This window comes from Hemiscyllium ocellatum, chromosome 11, assembly GCF_020745735.1.
Source record: "Hemiscyllium ocellatum isolate sHemOce1 chromosome 11, sHemOce1.pat.X.cur, whole genome shotgun sequence".
Taxonomy (NCBI): domain Eukaryota; kingdom Metazoa; phylum Chordata; class Chondrichthyes; order Orectolobiformes; family Hemiscylliidae; genus Hemiscyllium; species Hemiscyllium ocellatum.
In genome coordinates, this window is record NC_083411.1 from 3,024,850 (window position 1) to 3,047,194 (window position 22,345).

At 43.7% G+C, this 22,345-nt stretch overlaps 1 protein-coding gene across 6 annotated transcripts in view; it reads right to left on the minus strand.

The window, feature by feature from the left end:
- fgf13a (fibroblast growth factor 13a) overlaps window positions 1–22,345 on the minus strand; it is a 745,108-nt gene that overhangs the window by 138,329 nt on the left and 584,434 nt on the right. For all 6 annotated transcript variants that reach the window (XM_060832388.1, XM_060832393.1, XM_060832389.1 and 3 more), the window contains one exon: window positions 16,700–16,803. In XM_060832388.1, coding sequence (XP_060688371.1) covers window positions 16,700–16,803 — 104 coding nt within the window. The remainder of the gene's footprint in view (window positions 1–16,699; window positions 16,804–22,345) is intronic.

A 22,345-nucleotide genomic window follows, 5' to 3' on the forward strand; every position in this document is an offset into this window, starting at 1 on the left:
AAAATAATGATGGAGTGGAGTTTTGAGGGAATTTAGAATGGGAGTGCACCAATATAAAATAAAGTGTAACTGATTTAGGGCTGCAAATGTTCACACATGGGGATGTGAGGTTGTGGAATCCATTTCTCGAGTTAGTCATTGAAGCAGAGAATCTATCAATGGATTGTTTAAGGAAAGGGGATGAAGTAGAAGGAAAACCCTAAAAACAAAGGCCTTGGAATGTTGCCCATGGGAGGAAAACGTAGAGCTTTCAGGCATCTCCATAACACTGTTCCAGGTTTTAGTTTGTGATATTGATGGGTTCTGTGTGTGCCACCCTTCATATATCACATGAAAATGAGGTCCTTATTGCAGATGGATGCCACTGCATTACTCAAAGAAAGATATGGAGTTGCCTCACGTTTCTAGCCAATATTTATTCCCTGAGCAATACCATAATTTGGGCAGAGGTAAAGTATACTTTATAAAACCTCCTGTCATGCCCTGTCGAGCTTCCAAGCTGCTCTCATGTTCACCCTCTCCCTGTGTTAAACTCATTGTTGTATACGCATTGTGAATGTTCCTCTTCACAGGAGAACAATGAAGAACAAGAAAAAAGAACAATACAGCACAGGACCAGGCCCTTCGGCCCTCCAAGCCTGCGCTGACACATTTTGCCCTTCCATACCAAAATTGTCTTCACTTACAGGATCCGTATCCCTCTATTCCCTTCCTATTCATGTATCTGTCCAGGTGTTTTTTGAATGTTGTTATTGTGTCTCCTTCCACCACCCACCCTGGCAGTGTGTTCCAGACACTCACCACCCTTTGTGAGAAAAACTTGCCTTGCACATCTCTTTTAAACTCCCACCCCCCTCTGCATCTTGAACCTGTGTTCCTTAGTAATCGTCCCCTCCACCCTGGGAAAAAGCCTCACACTTCCCACTCTATCCATGCAATTCACAATCTTATAAACTTCTATCAGGTCACCCCTCAGCCTCCTGTGTTCCAGTGAAAACAAACCCTGTCAACCAACCTTTCTTCATCGCTAAAATCCCCCATAACAGGCCACATCTTGGTAAACCCTTTCTGTACCCTCTCCCAATCATCCACATATTTCTGGTAGTGACCAGAGCTGTACAGAATATTCCAAGCTTGGCAAAACAAATTCTATAAAGCTGCAGCATAACTTGTCTTTCCTTATACTCAATGTCCCTTCCAATGAAGGTAAGCATTCCATAGGCCTTTTTTATTACTTTACCTGCCTGAGCTGCCACCTTCAATGATCTGTGGAGCTGCCCACCAGATCCCTCTGAATATAAATCGTCCTGAGGGTTCTGCCATTCGCTGTATAACTTCCACCTACACTTGACCTTTCCAAATGCATCTCCTCTCAGTTGTCCAGGGAGAGCTGTCCCTTCACTCCTAATGACTTCCCGTCAGTCAGGCCTAGTCCTTCACTTACTCAGGACAAGAAGCTGTCACCCAGGTTTAATGTAACCTTGACTTTACTCAGCTACTTTTTTCCTGTTGAGTTAATGCTGACTTGTCTCTTTCCAAAGATGAGAAAGTCAAAACATGAGACAACCCTGCAGCCTCCCACACTCCATTGCTGATGGCGCCGTTACAGGGCGATGCTTTGAGAGCTCGCGACAGCAGATATTATTCTCACATTTCTTACCATCGTTCTGCACTTTAAAACTTCATTTCACCTTCTCTGAAGCCGTAAATGTGTGTCCTCGCTCAGTTCAATGACCCTTTGAACTTTGTATGTTATAATCTTCCTGTACTACTTTCAAATGAAACTTTTCACTGTACTTAGGTAAACGTGACAATAATAAATCAAATCAAACGACTGGAAAGGGAGGTTTACGAATGGTTTTGTAAAACGAATCCCTGCTATTAGGAAGTCAGCAAAATGAGCTCAAACATTTGAAATTATTGATTTGAAAATGAGAAGGCAGGAGTGTTGTTGGAGCATGGAATTCTTTGTGCAGGCAGAGAGTGTGGCTGAAGCTGCCCACGTTGTTTAAGGACAATTCGATTAGTGTTTATAGCTGAGCAGAGGCTGTGGAGAGCGAGCTGGGTAACGGAGATCAGTTTGAATGGCTCCAGAAAAAATCAACATCAGACTGCAGGGCTGAATGGCCACCTCATGCTCTGCAAATTTATTGGTTGTTTCTAATAATGCAACACGACTTTGCAAGCCATTGGCATTCCCCACTTTCAGAAAACGCACCTGAATATTTATGAGCACATCTACAACAGTTTTATTGCTCTAATCTTGAGGAGCCATTAAGTAAAAATTAATTCCTTCAGGTAACTGAAAAGTCCCAGTGAAGAGAAATTATTCAGCATTGTTTGTTTTCCGCACAGTCTGTAAATTTACCATCACCTCAGTTATTTAGTTTTAAATATTAATGAATTCATTTCAAGGTGCCATATGTAAATGTAAGACAGTATTATACCACTCAGTCTCATTAAATTCCCTTTCCTCTCCAGCTTTTCTCGTGTTACAGAGGCTCCCTCCCAATGTTGGTTCCCCTTCCCATCAGCCCTCACTCTCTGTGGGTTTGGAGGGTACTTGTTGCCCAAATGAAACAGATATTATGAAGGCAAAGGCAGTCTGTGAAAGCATTGTAAATAAATTGCAAGGAAGTTGCATTCCGAATCCATACAGGGCAGATGGACAACTGGAGAGAGATTAGAGCTGATTAAAGTCCAAAAAGGTAACTTGTGTGAGAAGATAAAAGGTGTGGCTGTTGTTTGAAATCAATATTTTGCATTTGTTTTCACAGAACAGGTGGAATGATGGAAACATTGCAGTTCCGAAGGAGGAATGTGAAATATTGGATGTGTAATCTTAGTGAAAGTGGATAAGTTAAGGGGTTTTGTATTTTTGATGCGGAGAGAGAAGAGGAATGAATGTTTTGAGTCCAGTGACCTTTCTTCTGAAAAGTTTACCCTTATTTCAGGTTTCCAGGATTTGCAGTATTGTGCTGTGAACTGAGTAATTACAAGTCAGTCACTCTTCCCTCAGCAGTGGGAAAATCACTTTGCGAAGATTTCTGAGCAGCAAGATGAATCTTCATTTAGAAAAGCAGGAATTATTCAGACAGTCAGCATCGACGTGTGAAGGCTAATTTGTGTCTCAATAATTTCAAGGATTTTTTTTGTGGAGTGTTCATGAGGTCACATCTTTCATGGAGTGGATCTAGATTTCAGCAAGGCTTTTGATTAGGTTCCATATGACAGGCTAGTCAGAGAAATAAAGGTCAATGGAATCCAAGGGCAAATGAAAAGTTAAACACAACTTACCTCAATGGTAGGACACAAAGGGTCTGGTCAACGTTGTGACCAGAAGATGGTTTCTCACTGAACATCTGGAGAACTTGAAAACATATCCCCTACTTTCCATTGAATTTATCAATTATTTTTGCTTAAATATAGGGAACAGTGATATCTGTACCAAAGAAATGCCAGGCAACAACCATCACCAATAAGAGACAATGTAGTCATGACCTCTTGACATTCAATAGTGTTATCATCACTGAATCCCCCACTATCAGCATCTTGGGGGTTACCATTCACCAGAAACTCAACACCGTGGCTGCAAGAGCAGGTCAGAGACGAGGAATACTGGAGCAAATAACTCACCTCCTGACTCCCCAAAGCCTGTCCACCATCTCCAAAGCACATGTCAGGAGTCTGAGGATTAGGATGTCTGCAGTAGGATTAGGTTCAGGATTAGGGCTAGGTGCAACTTCAACAACACGCAAGGAGTTTGACACCAGCCCAACTGATTGGCCCCACATCCACAAGCACCCACCCTCTCCACTACCAACACTCAGTAGCAGCAGTGTGTACTGACTACAATATGCACTGCAGAAATTCTAAGATCCTAAGACAGCACCTTCCAAATCCATGACCATTTCCATCTAGAATAGCAAGGGCAGCAGATACATGGGAACACCACCCCCTGCAAGTTCTCCTCCAAGCCTGTCTCCATTCTGACTTGGAAATATATCACCATTCCTTCACTGTTGCTGGGTCAAAATCCTGGAATTCTCTCCCTAAGGGGCATTGTGGGTCAACCCATAGCACATGGACTTCAGTGGTTCAAGAAGGCAGCTCATCCCCACCTTCTCAAGGGGCAACTGGGAATGGGCAATAAAAGCTGGGCCCAGCCAGCAACACTCACATCTCATGAATGAATTTTAAAAAAGTATTGTTGTAATACGCTCCTAATACAAACTCACCATCCTAGGACAAGCCAAACAGAGACATGCACAAAAATTCCTAGAAGCATGGCATTCCAACTGGAACTCTATCAACAAGCACATTGAGTTAGACCCCTTCCACCAACCCCTGAGAAAAAGGAACAGGATGTGACTTCACCAACGGAAATAACATCACCACTGGAAATGACATCACCAACCCAACGAAACCCAAGCATATAAATAGAAAGTAGGAATTTTCAGCATTGTTTCGCCTGAGGCCGACTGAAGATGTTACCTAGTGTTGTTGTAGTTACTCCTCCCAGGAAACCCTCTGTCATGGTGTGTCTGCCTCATACCACCCTCACACATCCCTCATCACTCATCGAAAACCACTCTGTGACATCCATCATCTGACGACTCCTTGATTGTCCCTGCTCTCTCTGTCACCTTCCATGTTGTCCTCTGGGAGTGATCTCTGTAGCTTTTCAGCTTTGAACAAATGGCCAATATATTGACAGGAACAGGAGTCAGCCCCTCATGCCTACTCCACCAATCAAAGGGATCATGGCTGATCTGTCGCCTAACTCATTACACCTGCCTTTGGCCCATATTCTATTGCTTAACAAAAAAATGAATCAATCTCAGATTGACGACAAACAACTGATCCAGCATCAACCACTATTTGTGGAAGAGAGTTCCAAATATCGATCAGTTTTTGGGTGGAGAAGTGTTTTCAAACATCTCTCCTGAAACATCTGGCCCTGATTCTCACACTATGCCCCCCAACCCTATTCTAGAATCTCCAACCTGTGGACATTTAGCTCCCTGTCTTTCATACTAACATCTTGAAGACCTCGAACAGATCACCTCTTAACCTTGTAAATTCTAGAGAAAACAAGGCTTTTTTTAATATAATCTCTCCCTGTAATTTACCCCCTGAAGTACAGGTATCATTCTTATAAACCTATGTGTTACTCCCTTCAAGGTCAATATATCCTTCCTAAGATGTTGTGCTCACTGTACTCCAAGTGGACTCTGACTAGGAGTGTGTATAAATGCAGCATAACCTCCCCTCCTTAAATTCCAGTCCTCTGCACATAAATATATATAAATAAATCTGGATAGGTACTTTCTTTTCTAGATGTCACATATTCAAGTTATTTTTGTCTGTGCATTTGCAAGCATTTGTTTGTTAATCCTGTGGTCTGTACATGGAATTGTTAGCAACCATCTAAGCACTTAAATTTCAAAGACCATGAGGACCAGGAGCAGGAGTAGGCCGCCTGGCCCTTCATGGCTGCTCCGCCATTCAATAAGATCACAGCTGATCTTTTTTATGGACTCAGCTCCACTTACCCGCACACTCACCGTATCCCTTAACTCTTTTACTGTTCAAAAAATGATCTACCTTAGCTTTAAAAACAATTACTGAGGAAGCCTGAACCACTCCCCTGGGCAGGGAATTCCAATGATTCACAACCCTCTGGGTGAAGAAATTCCTTCTCAGTTCAGTCCTAAATCTGCTCCCCCTCATATTGAGGCCATGCCCTCTTGTTCTAGTTTCACCCACCAGTGGAAACATCCTCTCTACTTCTATCTTATCAATTTCCTTCATAATTTTATGTTTCTATGAGATCTCCCTCTCATTCTTCTAAACCCCAATGAATATAATCCCAGTCTACTCAATCTCTCCTCATAAGACAACCCCTTCAACTCTGGAATCAACTAAGTGAACCTCCTCTGCACCCCCTCCAGTGCCAGGACATCCTTCGATCCTATTTGATTCTACAGATCTTTACTGTAGAGGTTCCTGAGGCAGAAGTAAGTGGAATGTAACATCTTATGAATTCTTTCCTTGTCACAAGCCTGAGTTTTATTGTTGTTAACACATCCTTTACTGTCACAAAATTACTTTTGGTTATCTCCATCTTTCTAACTTCTGAATGATATCTATTACCTTGCATTATCATTTGACCTAAACAAACAAACTGATAAACTTGTACACGTGTGACACTAACCACGTCTCACGTACTCATTCTGCGTATCATTGATTTTATCATTATGGTGCTCATAATCAATCCATATTCAAAACTTTTAGCTTTTCCTCAACCAACAATATCGTGTTGGACTCTTAGAATTTGTAAGTAACACGGTGACAGTAACAGGCCACGAATCTATTATGTTCTTGTCTATAATCCCTACCCACAATGTATATTTAATTCTGTGTACAGATTGAATAATGTTGGCAACAGGACACAGCCTGGTCATACTCTTCACTTGAAACCTGACTGATGATTTCTCTCCTAAACACTAATTGGTTCCCAATATGGGCTGTGGATGAATCTCACATTTTCTCTGTTAATTTCACATTTCAACAACACCCCTATTAACTTTTGTTAATAAACATGATCACTTTGTCATTGCCTATGAAGCATATGAAATGTTCTTTGTTACTCTGAGATATTTGTCAAAGATTGTTTTTGAGTTAAATATCCTGTGTCTTATTTCTACTTCAGATGGAAATCCAGATTGTATTTCATCAACCTCTGCTTCAAATCTGTTTGTATTACCAGATTAGGATTTTGAATATGTCTTTAATGTGATGACTCATTAGGACTATTTTTCTCAAAAGATGTATTCCACTGCTCTATGCAAATAATATATATCGCAAGTCGGTTGGAATGGATCCCTGGTATATATTTGATCAGAAATGTCTGATTTCACTTCTAATCAAACAATAGAAGAGGCGCAGTTCAGACTTTGCAGTTATTTTGCAGGAACAAAGACTTTTTAGCAATGGAAGGAGGTACAGACTGAAACTATTGTACATGAGACAGTGGAAGCCAAGAGAGATTGAGTGAAAGTATATTAAATTATGAGAGATATCAGTAGAATGCATCCTTAAGGCCTCAATTAGGGTGAGGATAGGTGGGTAGTCCAAAGCTTCACTTACCCTGGGTGGGTGGCACAAAGGACATCTGGGAAATGTTTGCCCTCCTACAGTGACTGGACTCAGGGCCAGGTGGATCTCATTGACTGTGAGATACTTGATTGGGGTTGTTAACCTGGGTTAAGCAGGGAGCCCTGGCTGACAGATATAACCAGGAGATTCAGAGAGTTTCCTCACTCTAGGGACTGGCTCTAAGCTGGTTGGTCAGAGCCCATATACTGTGTCCATGTAAATAAAGGGTGAGCTGGTGACTGGATACTGGCCTCTGTGCAGTTACTTAGAAAATAGAACATTACAGTGCGGTACAGGCCCTTCAGCCCTTGATGTTGCGCTGACTTGTGGAACCAATCTGAAGCCTATCTAACCTACACCATTTCATTTTCATCCATATGTTTATCCAATGACCATTCAAATGCCCTGAAATCTGGGGAGCCTACTACTGTTGCAGGCAGGGCATTCCACGCCCCTACTACTCTCTGAGTAAAGAAACTACCTCTGACATCTGTCCTATATCTATCACCCCCAAATTTAAAGCTATGCCTCCTCATGTTAGCCATCACCATCTGAGGAAAAAGGCTCCCACTGTCCACCCTATCTGATTGTCTTATATGCCTCAATTAAGTCACCTCACAACCTTCTCTCTAAAGAAAGCAGCCTCAAGTCCCTCAGCCTTTCCTCATAAGACTTGCCCTTCATACCAGGCACCTTCTTAGTAAATCTCCTCTGAACCTTTTCACCTCTCCTCCCCCATTCCTACAGATCTGCTGCTGGAGTACCATAATACTCTGCTCAAAGGTTATTGTGGAAAATAAAAGCAAATGGTTTAGAGGGTCACATTCTGAAATGGATAGAGGATTAGCTGGTTAACAAGAAGTAGAGAGTTGGAAAAAGTGGGTCTTTCTCAGGCTGACAGGATGTGAGTGGTGTGCCACAGGGGTCAATCCGGGGGCCTCAGCTCTTTACAATTTATTGAAATCATTTGGATGAAGAATCAAAGGTATGGGAGCTACGTTTGCTAATGACACAAAGATAGGTAGGAAAGTGAGTCGTGGAGGGAACATAAGGTCCCTGCAAATGAATATAAATAGGTTAAGTGAGTGGGCAAAGAGCTGGCAAATGCAGTTCAATATGGGAAAGTGTGAAATTGACTATTTGGGTGGAAAGAATAAAAAGGAAGCAGGTGATCTAAACAGAATGTAATGTCTTATGGAGAGGGGGAGAGAGAGAGAGCTCATGCTTCAGTTATACAGCACATTGGTGAGTGTTGTGTGTAGGGAATTGTACTTGCAGAAGGATGTTGAAACATTGGAAGAGGTTCAGGGAAGGTTTACTAGACTAATCCCAGGAATGAGGGGATTGCCTTATGAGGAAAGGCTGGACAGGCTGGGCCTGTAGCCTCGAGAGTTTAGAAGAATCAAAAGTGACTTAACTGAAACATAGAAGATCCTGAGGGGAGCTGAGAGGGTGGATGTGGAAAGGAAGTTTCCTCTTGTGGGAGAATCTAGAATTAGGGTGTCAAATTTTTAAGATGTGGGTCATCCATATAACACAGAGATGAGGAAACTTTTTTTTTCTCCTGAGGGTTGTGAGTTTTGGAATTCCCTTCCTCCAAAAGGATATATCCTCCTCTTTTGTAAAGACAAATGCAAAATATTCACTTAATACTTCAGCCATGCCCTCTGTCTCCATCTATAAATCCCATTTCTAATCTCAAATGGGCCCTACTCCTCCTTTAACCACTTGGTTACTATTTTCATGTCGATAGAAGATTTTATGATTTCTTCTTATGTCAGTTATTAATGTTTCCTCTTTGCTTCTTTTATTTGCTTCACAGTTCACTTCTAAACCTTTGGTATTCTGCTTGGTTCTTGATTGTATTTTCTGCCTGAGACCTGTCAGAAACACACTTGTTCTCTCTCTCGCATGTTGGTTCCTGTCTCTGTTGCCATGCAGGGTACTCTGGATTTGTTTTTTTCTTTCCTACTTGAGGGAATATACTTCAACTGTACCCCAACCCAAACTTCTTGAAGGCAGTCCATTATTCAGTTCCAGTTTTTCCTGTCAATGCTCCTGTCCAATTCTCTGCAAATTGATACTTCTCACTCTGGATTGTTGCCTGTCATTCTCCAGCACCATCCTGAACCTTCTAGTACAATGATCACTATTTCCTAGATGGTCTCCCCTGGGAACTGATTCACTTGGCTTCCTCATTCCCAAGGAGCAGGTCCAACAGTGCATCCTTCCTCATTGGACACATACTGCTCCAGGAAACTTTCTCGAATATCATGTAGGAATACTTACCCCTCACTGCCCCTTACACTATCTGTACCCCAGACTGTATCCCTATCTGTATTTGAAGACCCCATTATTATTATGATATTCTGTCCTTTGAACATGAAGATGCAATTCGATTCTGAATGACTGAGCTTTGATTTTAACATTACCCCTCTTTGCGTAACTCCCACTGTGTCACCAACTCTGCTGGGTCTGTCTGAACAGGACATATCCAGGGATGGTGATGGTAGTATCTGGGACATAGTCATACCCACAGAATTGCATCTTACAGACAATGTCAGGCTGTTGCTTCACTAGTCTGTGAGACAGGTCTCCCAATGTTAGCACTAGCCCCTGAAGTTAGTAAAGACTTGGCAGGATCGACAGGCTTGTACCTGTCGTTGTTCAGCCTGGTGTCTCGGTCTATACCAGCTAGTCTGTCCAATCTTCATCTCTTTTTATCAAACTTCAGACCTCAACAAAGTCTGGAATAGATTTGAAAATAAGTTATTCGCTTTGTACAATAAGCCAGCATTAATTATTAACTGGAATACAAAGATATAGTAGGAGCTGGAGCATGCAATTCTGCCCCTCAAACTTGTTTCAATGTTCCACCAGATCCTGGTTGTTTTCCATATGAACTCCACCGGTTCATACTTCCCCATTTCACTTAATTACTGGAGCACCTTCATATATAAGAATCTCCAAAATGTAGTGGAACATTGTAGAACACTGACAGAACACTGACAATCAATGCAGACCTTGTGAGGCATCTGGATGGGTATATGTACAGGAAGGGTTTGGAGGGGTATGGGCTGGGTGCTGGCAGGTGGGACTAGATTGGGTTGGGATATCTGGTCAGCATGGACGGGTTGGACCGAAGGGTCTGTTTCCATGCTGTACATTTCTATGACTCTAAGACAACACAAAAGTACAGCGAGAGGTTACATGAGTATAAATTGCACCAATTTGAATGGAACATTTCTTTAACAATAAATAGGCTTCTTCCAAACTAACATTCACAATATCTTCACTGCGGATGCTGCTTCTAGCTCTGGCTTCTCCTGACTGATTGGATGTTGGAGTCTGGATCAGCCTACCAGGTAATCTCCTTTATGAAAAGATTTGAACATGGACTGAGGCACCAGAGAGAAGAATACTGAGTTGTATTGATGAAGATCTGATTCATGTTCACTGGCAAGATGTGACACCACAGAGACAGAAGACGGAGAGGCTGGATATGAATTATCCAGATTACATAACAACTGCAAGGAATCCCTAGAGACAGAGCTGTCACACTGCAAGATAAATTGCAAGGCCATCTACTGTGTTATGTAAATACCAATTAGTTCTGTTTGTAAAATGGTTTCACATCCACTTTTCATCACTTGACATGCTTCACAGGAGAAATAAGCTCCTGTGTTTTAATTGGTGACACTTTTTTTAGATTTCCATTGGAGAGTAACCAGCAATCAAAGTAACAATGATTGGATTTTCAGAATTTGAATCAGGTATGAAACTCCAAAATCAATTTCTATTTGTCGAAATGAATTGAAATATCAGGCTTTGACATTCCAAATTCAGGGCAATTCACTACAGCACTCTGGGTCACTGAGGGAATAGATTCCTGGTAAGCAGGGGATGAAAGGTAATCAGGTGAAGGGCAGGAATGTGGATTGGAGTTTGCAATCCTAACAGCTTTGATCGTATCAGCTAACGGAGCAGACTGGAGGGGCTGAATCTCTTACTCCTGCAGCCCAGTTTATGGAGGGTGCCCACCTGGCCCGGTGATGGGAGAAATCAAAATGGAGTTGGAAGAGCACTGTTTCCCTCCCTGATACCCACCTCCCTCTAAAGGCAATGAAAGCATTGGTATACACCACATACTATGTCTGCAAGGACATTCGAGCATGAACATAACCATGGAAGAGGGATAGACAGTTGGCAGACATGCCCCTTGTGTGGACACACACCAGCTTGTTTGGTTCAATGGTCAACAGATTCTGTTTGCCCCCTTTTTCTCGCTAACCAATTTTTCTAACCAACTTGTCATTACCATATCACCGTCTCTGGATATGTTCTGCTCAACCCCAGCTGGACAGACCCAGCAGAGGTGGTGGCACAGTAGATCCAGTTGAGAGGGAGTTACTCCAGAGATATTATTCTACATCACTGGAGCAGGTGGGACTCAAACCCAGGTCTCCTGGTCTCGAGGTAGAGGTTTACCCTCTGTTAATGTACCATGTAATTCAGGCTAATTACAGTCAGAAGAGAACAGGCAATGGTGGTCAATGCTCAGTGGTGGACAGTGCTCAATGGTGGACAGTGCTCATGAGTTGCTTGTTTCGTTGATTATTTAGGTGAGTCGGTCTGGAAAGAATATGTTTAAAATATAAATGGGGAGCAGTGAAGTTGTCATTGTGGGGCAGTGGTAATGTCACTACCTCTGAGCCAGGAGGTATAGGTTCACGTCCCACCTGCTCCAGTAGTGTGTTCTGACATTACATGAGATAAGAAAATATGAAAGGCTGGAGCAGTTGTTCCCAGACTCTCTGGTTGCCTGTGTTTCTGTGATCTCAAGGAGTCAGTGTTCCACTCGCTTGTACAAGACGCAGCTTCCTTCCATGTTGTGAGAGCTGATCTGGGATTCCTGATAGCTCTCTCATCAGGCCCACGCTCCTGATCTTGGTTGTCTCAGTGGACGTGGCTGGGAGGATTGGAGGACCCTCTCTCTGGGCCGCACCAAGGATGTCCCTGTCTGGTAGGCAGCCTGGCGGGGATTCCTGAACCTGACTGGGAACCTCCTGCTCACGAGGATACAACTGCAACTGTCATGATATCCACTAACACACTTGAGGTCGTCCAGTAATAGTGGGTGAGAGTCAAAAAGTGTGGCGCTGGAAAAGCACAGCAGGTCAAGCAGCATCTGAGGAGCAGAAGAGTCGATGTTTCAGGCATAAGCCCTTCAACAGGAATGTGGATGGGGAGTGGAGCCGAGAGATAAATAGAAGGGTGGGTGTGGGGCTAGGGGGAAGATAGCTGGGTAGGTGATAGGTGGATGCAGGTGGGAGGCCATTGTGGTAGGTCAGTGGGGAGGGTGGAGCAGAGAGATGGGAAGGAAGATGGACAGGTAGGACAGGTCAAGATGACAGTGCCAAGTTTGAGGGTTGGACCTGGGATGAGGTGGGGGGGGGAGGGGAGATTTGGAAACTGGTGAAGTTCCTGTTGATGCCATATGGTTGGAGGGTCCCAAGGTGGAAGATGAGGCATTTTTCCTCCAGTTCTCGGGTGGCTTTGGTTTGGCGATGGAGGAGGCCCAGGACTTGCATGTCCCTGGTGGAGTGGGAGGGGGAGTTGAAGTGGTCAGCCACAGGGTGGTGAGGTTGGTTGGTGAGTGTGTCCCAGAGACGTTCCCTAAAATGCTCCATGAGTTGTCTTTCTCTCTCCCCGATATAGAGGAATCCACATTGAGAGCAACGGACAAGTAGATGAGGTGGGTGGATGTGCAGGAAAATCTCAGACTCAGACTCTCCAGTATCTGCAGTCCTCACATTCTCCATAAACAGTGGGCACCAGGTGGGAGAGGAGTGGTGCTGAAGTCCATTATCTTGGTCCAAATTACCTTGAAAGTCGTACCAGAGGACTGGAGAGAGGCAAATGTGATTCCTCTCTTCAAGAAAGGAAATAGGGAAATCCCCGGCAATTACAGACCAATAAGTCTCACGTCTGTCGTCTGCAAGGTGTTAGAAAGGATTCTGAGGGATAGGATTTATGACCATCTGGAAGAGCATGTCTTGATTAAATGCAGTCAACACGGCTTTGTGAGGGGCAGGTCATTCCTCACAAACCTTATCGAGTTCTTTGAGGATGTGTCCAGAAAAGTTGATGAGGGTCGAGCAGTGGATGTGGTGTATATGGACTTCAGCACGGCATTTGATAAGGTTCCCCATGGTAGGCTCATTCAGAAGGTCAGGAGGAATGGGATACAGGGGAACATAGCTGTCTGGATACAGAATTGGCTGGCCAACGGAAGACAGCGAGTGGTAGTAGAAGGAAAATATTCTGCCTGGAAGTCTGTGGTGAGTGGAGTTCCACAGGGCTCTGTCCTTGGGCCTCTACTGTTTGTTATTTTTATTAATGACTTGGATGAGGGGATTGAAGGATGGGTCAGCAAGTTTGCAGATGACACTAAGGTTGGAGGTATCGTTGACAGTATAGAGGGCTGTTGTAGGCTGCAGCGGGACATTGACAGGATGCAGAGATGGGCTGAGAGGTGGCAGATGGAGTTCAACCTGGATAAATGCGAGGTGATGTATTTTGGAAGGTCGAATTTGAAAGCTGAGTACAGGATTAAGGATAGGATTCTTGGCAGTGTGGAGGAACAGAGGGATCTTGGTGTGCAGGTACATAGATCCCTTAAAATGGCCACCCAAGTGGACAGGGTTGTTAAGAAAGCATATGGTGTTTTGGCTTTCATTAACAGGGGGATTGAGTCGAAGAGTTGTGAGATCTTGTTGCAGCTCTATAAAACTTTGGTTAGTCCGCACCTGGAGTACTGCGTCCAGTTCTGGTCGCCCTATTATAGGAAAGATGTGGATGCTTTGGAGAGAGTTCAGAGGAGATTTACCAGGATGCTGCCTGGACTGGAGGGCTTATCTTATGAGGAGAGGTTGACTGAGCTCGGACTTTTTTCTTTGGAGAAAAGGAGGAGAAGAGGGGACCTAATTGAGGTATACAAGATAATGAGAGGCATAGATAGAGTCGATAGCCAGAGACTATTTCCCAGGGCAGAAATGGCTAAGACGAGGGGTCATAGTTTTAAGCTGGTTGGAGGAAAGTATAGAGGGGATGTCAGAGGCGGGTTCTTTACACAGAGAGTTGTGAGAGCATGGAATGCATTGCCAGCAGCAGTTGTGGAGGCAGGGTCATTGGGGACATTTAAGAGACTGCTGGACATGCATATGGTCACAGAAATTTGAGGGTGCATACATGAGGATCAGTGGTCGGCACAACATCGTGGGCTGAAGGGCCTGTTCTGTGCTGTACTGTTCTATGTTCTATGTTCTATGAATCTGCACTCCAAAGTCTCTTTGTTCAGCAACACTCCCTAGGACCTCGCCATTAAATGTATAAGTCCTGCTAAGATTTGCTTTCCCAAAATGCGGCACCTCACATTTATCTAAATTAAACTCCAAACTAGTGACCAGCTATCAATGACAGACATTATTTTGCCTTCTGACAAAACTGAGTGACTGGTTCTCAGATGACTGAACAGCTTGGAACAACTTACAGAGAAAAAGAGAGGAGAGTGAGACAGAGAATGTCCCTGTTTTCTGCAGTGAAAACTCAGTTTATCTTTACTTTAGCTGTTGTTGTGTACTGAGACTTTTAACGATAAGGGAACCAGCCACCTTGTGTCTGTTATCAACCAGCAGAAGCGTCCTGAGAAAGATGACTAAAACAGACAAGTCAGACAGATCATCCCAACAATACAACCCGAGAACAAACACGAGGGAACTGTCTTTGCAGAATTTCCCCTCTATCTGTACATGATTACATCTGTCCTTTTGTCCATGTGCATGTGTAAGGGGAAGTTTATAATGGAATTAGAGTTTTAATTGAGTTACATGTCAAAGGTTGATCACTGTCTATAGACCTATAGAACATAGAACATTCCAGCGCAGTACAGGCCCTTTGAACCTCGATGTTGTGCTGATCTGTGGAATCAATCTGAAGCCCATCTATCCTACACTATTCCATTCTCACCATATGTCTAGCCAATGACCATTTAAATGCCCATAAAGTTGGCAAGTCTACTACTGTTACAGGCAGGGAATTCCACACCCCTACTACTCTCTGAGTAAAGAATCTACCTCTGATATCTGTCCTATATCTATCACCGAGTAAAAAGTGAGGTCTGCAGATGCTGGAGATCAGAGCTGAAAATGTGTTGCTGGTTAAAGCACAGCAGGTTAGGCAGCATCCAAGGAACAGGAAATTCGACGTTTCGGGCTAGAGCCCTTCTGGCCCGAAACGTCGAATTTCCTGTTCCTTGGATGCTGCCTAACCTGCTGTGCTTTAACCAGCAACACATTTTCAGCTATATCTATCACCCCCCAATTTAAAACTATGCCCCCTCGTGCTAGCCATTGCCATCTGAGAAAAAAAGCTCCCACTGTCTAACTTATCTAAACCTCTGATTATCTTATATGTCTCAATTAACTCACTTCTTAACCTTTTTCTCTCTAATGAAAACAGCCTCAAGTCCCTCAGCCTTTCCTCATAAAACCTTTCTTCTATACCAGGCAACATCCTGGTAACTCTCCTCTGCACCCTTTCCAAAGCTTCCACATCTTTCCTATAATGCAGTGACCAGTACTATACACAATACTCCAAGTGCGGCCACACCCCAGAGTTTTGTACAGCTGCAGCATGACCTCATGGTTCCAGAACTCAATCCCTCTACCAGTAAAAGCTAACACACCGTATGCCTTCTTAACAACCCTATCAACCTGGGTGGCAACATTCAGGGATCTATGTACATGGATATAGAGATCTCTCTGCTCATCTACACTATCATTTGCCCAGTACAGTACTCTGCATTCCTGTTACTCCTTCCAAAGTGAATTGCCTCACACTTTTCTGCATTAAACTTCATTTGCCACCTCTCAGCCCAGCTCTGCAGCTTATCTATGTCCCTCTGTAACCTTTGTCACTATCCACAACTTCACTGACCTTAGTGTTCTCCGCAAATTTGCTAACCCACCCTTCTATGCCCTCATCCAGGTCATTTATAAAAATGACAAACAGCAGTGGACCAAAACAATTCCTCGCGGTGCACCATGAGTAACTGAACACCAGGATTAATATTTCCCATCAACTACCAACTTCTTTCAGCTAGCCAATTTCTGATCCAAACCATGAAGTCACTCTCAATCCCATGCCTCCATATTTTATACAATAGCCTACCGTGGGGAACCTTATGACAGGGACCTATCATAGCACAACATGAAACTCGGAAGATGTTATCATGTTGGAAATGAGCCTTTACGCAACAGCAAACCAACTGCATTGTTTTAACATTTTGACAAATAAACTGTCTTTTGAGTCTGTGTGGAAGTACCAACTTATCAGGAACTAACCGATAAACCAGAAGTCTCTGAATATCACAGTAAGCCCCATATCCAACAAGGGCACTGAAGATTATTCTCCTGGGATGAGTTCACAAGTGCAACACCATAACCACCACATTTCATTGTTTGGGTTCAGTACTTACTGATGTGTAAAGGTAACCTTCGTTATTCATTGCCAAGTACAGTCCTGTTTTCACGCCCTGAATGGCGACCACCCGAAGGCCCACTGGTATGAGGTTGAACAAAGCTGTGGGAAGAGAGAACTTTGATTGAAAAACACTTGACACAAACTTAAACTGATCATCATGCCACAACAACAATATGTGTTAAACCAAATTGGGAGTGGGCACAAACCAACACAGGGAACCTACAGAAGTGCCACGTAAAATGAAACTGTTCCATTCAGTCGGAGGGTTAGAGAGGGGACTGGAATATGGGCTGGAAGACTGAAATGTGGTTCACCTTGTTATTGTTAATTGTCTCTCAGAAGGTTTGGAGTTTATTTCCCCTCAGGTGAGTTGGTCAATCAGGTTGGCGCTGAAGGAATGTGACTCTGTTAATGTGTTTTGTTTAATAAAGTGAATCCTCATTTGCCTCTCAGAGGATATAAAATGTCTCCTGGTATTGTTTGAAGAAAAATGATGGAATGCTCCTTGGAATCAGCCTTTGTCCCCCAACCCATATCATTGTAAACAGATAATACGGTTGTTTTGATTGTTTCCATTTGTGGGATATTGCTCTGCGAGGATGGGCTATTGTGTTGCCAAGATGTTGTACAATTCACTTCCTGACTCCCCAAAGTCTGTCCATCATCTACAAGGCGCAGGTCAGGAGTATGACCAGAATATGCTCAGCCACACAATATCACTTCAGCTGGACAAAACCCAAGCACAGCTGTAATGTTCTAACATTTTTATATTGTTTCATGGGCTTTCAGCATTGGTGGCAGGGCCAAATCTATTACCAGGGGACTGGGGAGTACTCCATTGCAGTCTTGACTTGTGCCTTGCAGATGGTGGACAGGCTTTAGGGAGTCAGGAGGTGAGATCACGCACTGCAATATTCCCAACCTCTGACCTGATTTTGTAGCCATTGTAAGGATATGGCTTGTTCATAGAACATTACAGCGCAGTACAGGCCCTTCAGCCCTCAATGTTGTGCCACCCTGTCATACCAATCTGAAGCCCATCCCACCTACACTATTCCATGTCCGTCCATTTGCTTGTCTAATGATGATTTAAATGTCCTTAAAATTGGCGAATCTACTACCGTTGCAGGCAAAGCATTCCATACCCTTACTACTCTCTGAGTAAAGAAACTACCTCTGACATCTGTCCTATATCTATCACCCCTCAATTTAAAGTTGTGTCCCCTTGTGTTTGCCGTTCCCATACTTGGAAAAAGGCTCTCCCTGTCCACCCTAACTAACCGGAGGAGAAAGCGAGGTCTGCAGATGCTGGAGATCAGAGCTGAAAATGTGTTGCTGGAAAAGTGCAGCAGGTCAGACAGCATCCAAGGAACAGGAGAGTCGACGCTTCGGGCATAACCTGAAGAAGGGCTTATGCCCGAAACGTCGAATTTCCTGTTCCTTGGATGCTGCCAGACCTGCTGCGCTTTTCCAGCAACACATTTTCAGTTCTAACCCTCTGATTATCTTGTATGTCTCTATTAAGTCACGTCTCAACCTTCATCTCTCTAACGAGAACAGCCTCAAGGCCCTCAGCCTTTCCTCGTAAGACATTCCTTCCATACCAGGCAACATCCTTGTAAATCTCCCCTGCACCCTTACCAAAGCTTCCACATCCTTCTTATAATGCGGTGACCAGAACTGTACACAATACACCAAGTGTGACCATACCAGAGCTTTGTACAGCTACAGCATAACCTCCTGGTTCCAGAACTCAATCCCTCTATTAATAAAGGCCAAAACACTGTCAATCTGGGTGGCAACTTTCAGGGATCTGTGTACGTGGACACCGAGATCTCTCTGCTTATCTGCACTCCCAAGAATCTTACCATTAGTCCAGTCCTTTGCATTCCGATTACTCCATCCAAAGTGTATCACCTGACACTTGTCCACATTAAACTCCATTTGTCACCTCTCAGCCCAGCTCTGCATCCTATCTATGTCTCTCTGCAATCTACTACATCCTTCATCACTATCCACAACTCCACCGACCTTAGTGTCGTCCGCAAATTTACTAACCAACCCTTGTAAGCCCTCATCCAGGTCATTTATTAGATTAGATTACTTACAGTGTGGAAGCAGGCCCTTCGGCCCAACAAGTCCACACCGACCCGCCGAAGCGCAACCCACCCAGACCCCTGCATTTACCCCATGCCTAACCCTACAGGCAATTTAGCACGGCCAATTCACCTGACCCGCACATCTTTGGACTGTGGGAGGAAACCCACGCAGACACGGGGAGAACGTGCAAACTCCACACAGACAGTCGCCTGAGTCGGGAATTGAACTCGGGTCTCTGACGCTGTGAGGCAGCAGTGCTAACCACTGTGCCACCATGCCGCCCACTATAACCTGTTCAGTTTAGTTTCTAATCAATGGTAACCCCCAGGATATTGACAGTTGGCAATTCGGTGACAATAGTGATTATCCAGGAGTGATGAGTAGATGAGTGCAGCTCCAACAACACTCAAGAAGCTTGACATCATCCAGGACAAAGCAGCCCTCGTTTGATGGCACCACAACCACAAGCATCCACTCCCTCCACTACCAAAGGTCAGTCACAGCAGAGTGTACTATCTGCAAGATACACTGCAGAAATTCACCAAAAATCCACAGACAGCACCTTCCAAACCCATGACCACTTCCATCCAGAAGGCGTGCAGATCGATAGGAATACCACCCCTTGCAAGTTCTCTTCCAAGTCACTCATCATCCTGACTTGGAAATATATCATTGTTCCTTTAATGACACTGAGTTCATTTTTTTAAAAAAAATCTCTTTTGGGGCAAAATAATCACTGGCAAAGTCAGCATTTATAGTGTTAGTGAGGGAATTCCAAGATGTTGACCTAGCGACACCGAGGAAATGGAAATACATTTCTAAGTCAGGATCCAAAATCCTGGAACTGTGGGTCAACCTACGGCACATAGACTACAATGGTTCCAGAAGGCAGCTCACTGCCACTTTCTCAAGGGCAACTAGGGACAGGCAATAAATGCTGGTCCAGCCAATGACACTCCTGTTCATTAGCAAATTAAAAAGCAGGAAGCCAAAGTCAAAAGCATTTCGATGACTGTGAATTACATTGGGTCATCCCAAGGTTTCGAAAGAACACAAGCCTGCCTTGAATACAACATGACCGATTTGAAATGCTCCTTCTTCCCAAATTTATTGTTCCAATTTCTTCAGGTTTATTTTAAAAATGCTCAGCTTCTGCCAACACAACAGTTGGTATTTAATTAAGTTCACAGATAGCAAGCTTTTCAGACGACAGTATTCATTAGTTTATACACAGCATTCGAATCTAGGAAAGCAAAGCACGATATTATTGAAGGAAATAATTAGGCTAAAAAGACAAAGGTTAATTAATTATTTTCTGGCTGCTCCATGACTCATCAATTTCAGCAAGTAATAGTTTCTAATTTTTGTTTTCTCTCTTCCAGCCTAACTCCACAAATATTAATTACAATGCATTTCCTGTTGATTATTCATGCCAGGATTATTGGAACAGCTTACAAAAATGAGCAACAAATTTATAAAAAGGAACACCAATGGGTCTGTGCAATAAGATCACAGTACATTATCTTTCCAGGGAATATAACACACGTTGGTACACATTGGGTGATGGATAGGAACCAGAGGAGCTGATAAACAGGCTGGGAAGCATTGAGAACCTAAGAACAGCCTGGAAAATATGTTGATGGTGAATGTGAATCAAGTAACTACATCGTGGGACACAGAAACTAACCCACAACAATACGTCAGCCTGAGTGGAACACAACTATTGAAGAGACAAAATTTCATTTCTTAACAGACTCGAGAAAAATGTTTTGTCCAACACTTCAGTTCCAGCCTTTTTCACCATTTCAAATGAAGACAAACATTGGTCTGCTTTGATTAAAAAGCATTTTAAAGGCAGGCTTGATTTAAGTCACTGATTGCCTCTTGGAATTGAATCATTTTGAAACTTCAGCCCCGCAGTAGCTACTGTTAGCTTGCTACAAGCAGGAGAAAGATATTTCTGGTGAAAAAGGTTGTCTTTCAGAGTCTGGGTTCAGTCCTCTGCCCTTAACACAGGTGTTTTTGTTAAATAAAAGGTATCATTAGAATGGCTCTGTTTCCTTGCCAGACAATGTCCTCTCTGAGTTAGCATTTCTTTCTATCTCTCTGCTGCCTTCTGGGGATAATTGGTTGCCATGTTACCTCTCAGTGATTCATTCATCGATCATATTTCTCCCTGTCTCCTTTCTTAGAAATCAGATTAACCCTGACCAGGCTCCTATGTTATCTACTCTGCTCCCTTTCACAGTATTCCCTCTGTCACTATTAACCCACATGGCAACATCCCACAGGTGACCAGAGGGACCCTGCCACTGCCCCCAAATCACCATCCTATCCTTCAGTTTTCTATTACCGTGTGGTAGGGTCTCCAATAGCTGTCTCTCTCCTGCGTATTTCACAATAGCCCACAAATTTCAATGCAGAGTCACGCGTCTCTGAAGGATCCATTGGAATTACACATTGGGATGGGATGGATAACCCGAAACCGGGGAAGTTGAAATTTCAGTTTGGCAATTAGCCAGTGCCTGGGACCCACTCTAAAGCTCCATACCATGAGTTGAGTTCAATATTTTGATGGGCTGCTAATCACTTCAACATAATAGCCATCCAGGGAAGGTGAGGGGGTTCAAACCTACTTTCAGCCCTGGGTAATGAAGACCAACCACCACCCAACTGTTCCCTGACACTGCCACCAACCCCCAGCATCTGACCTGGAACAACTCCAACTTCCTGGTCTGAATCACAAACATCATAACTCCCCGTTCACATTGCTGCAGCCCACCCCTATAGCTCAACCCTTCAATTCACAGTGAGCACTCACTCACTTATCTGGCACCATAGCCCCTCACCCACCTGCCTTACTATTAGACCTTAATCCATAGGAGCAGAAGTAGACCATTCAACCCATCAAGTCTGCTCTGCCATTGGCTGATCTGATCATCCTCAATTCCACTTTCCTGCCTTTTCCCCATAACCTTGGATGCCCTTCCTGAGGAAAAATCATTCTCTCTGGATAGACTAACGTTACTTTAGAGAATTTTGTATCTCGAAGAAACTTGCTAAAACTTTGCTCATTTTGGACAACATTTTGTTATCCATTCCAACGTGACTATCCAAAGTGGATTAAGATGACCCATCTGTGCCAACCCTGTGGACACAGGTATACACTGGCAAACTAGTCCCCCTTAAAGATAAACAGAGGAAGTGACAGAGTTGCCTGTTGCATTGACGGATCAGACATAGTTGGTGTTGAAATGGTGACCCCTCATTGTAGATTTGTCCCTGGCAGGGAGCATCCTCTCCTTACCCACTCTGTCAAGAGCTTTCAGGAAGTTTGCCCCTGAGTGAAGCCTTAAATGTTCATTAAACCAGTCATTTCAATGGAACCCATCCAATTTTCCAGCACAATGTCAGGGAAAATTGGACATTTATCAACAGTGAAGGTGCATATAACGAGAAGCTGTCTCTGTTGTCACTGTCTCTCAAGTGCTGGATAGTGAAAACTGCACCTCAGCCTGTATTGTGTGTACTGCAATCCTAT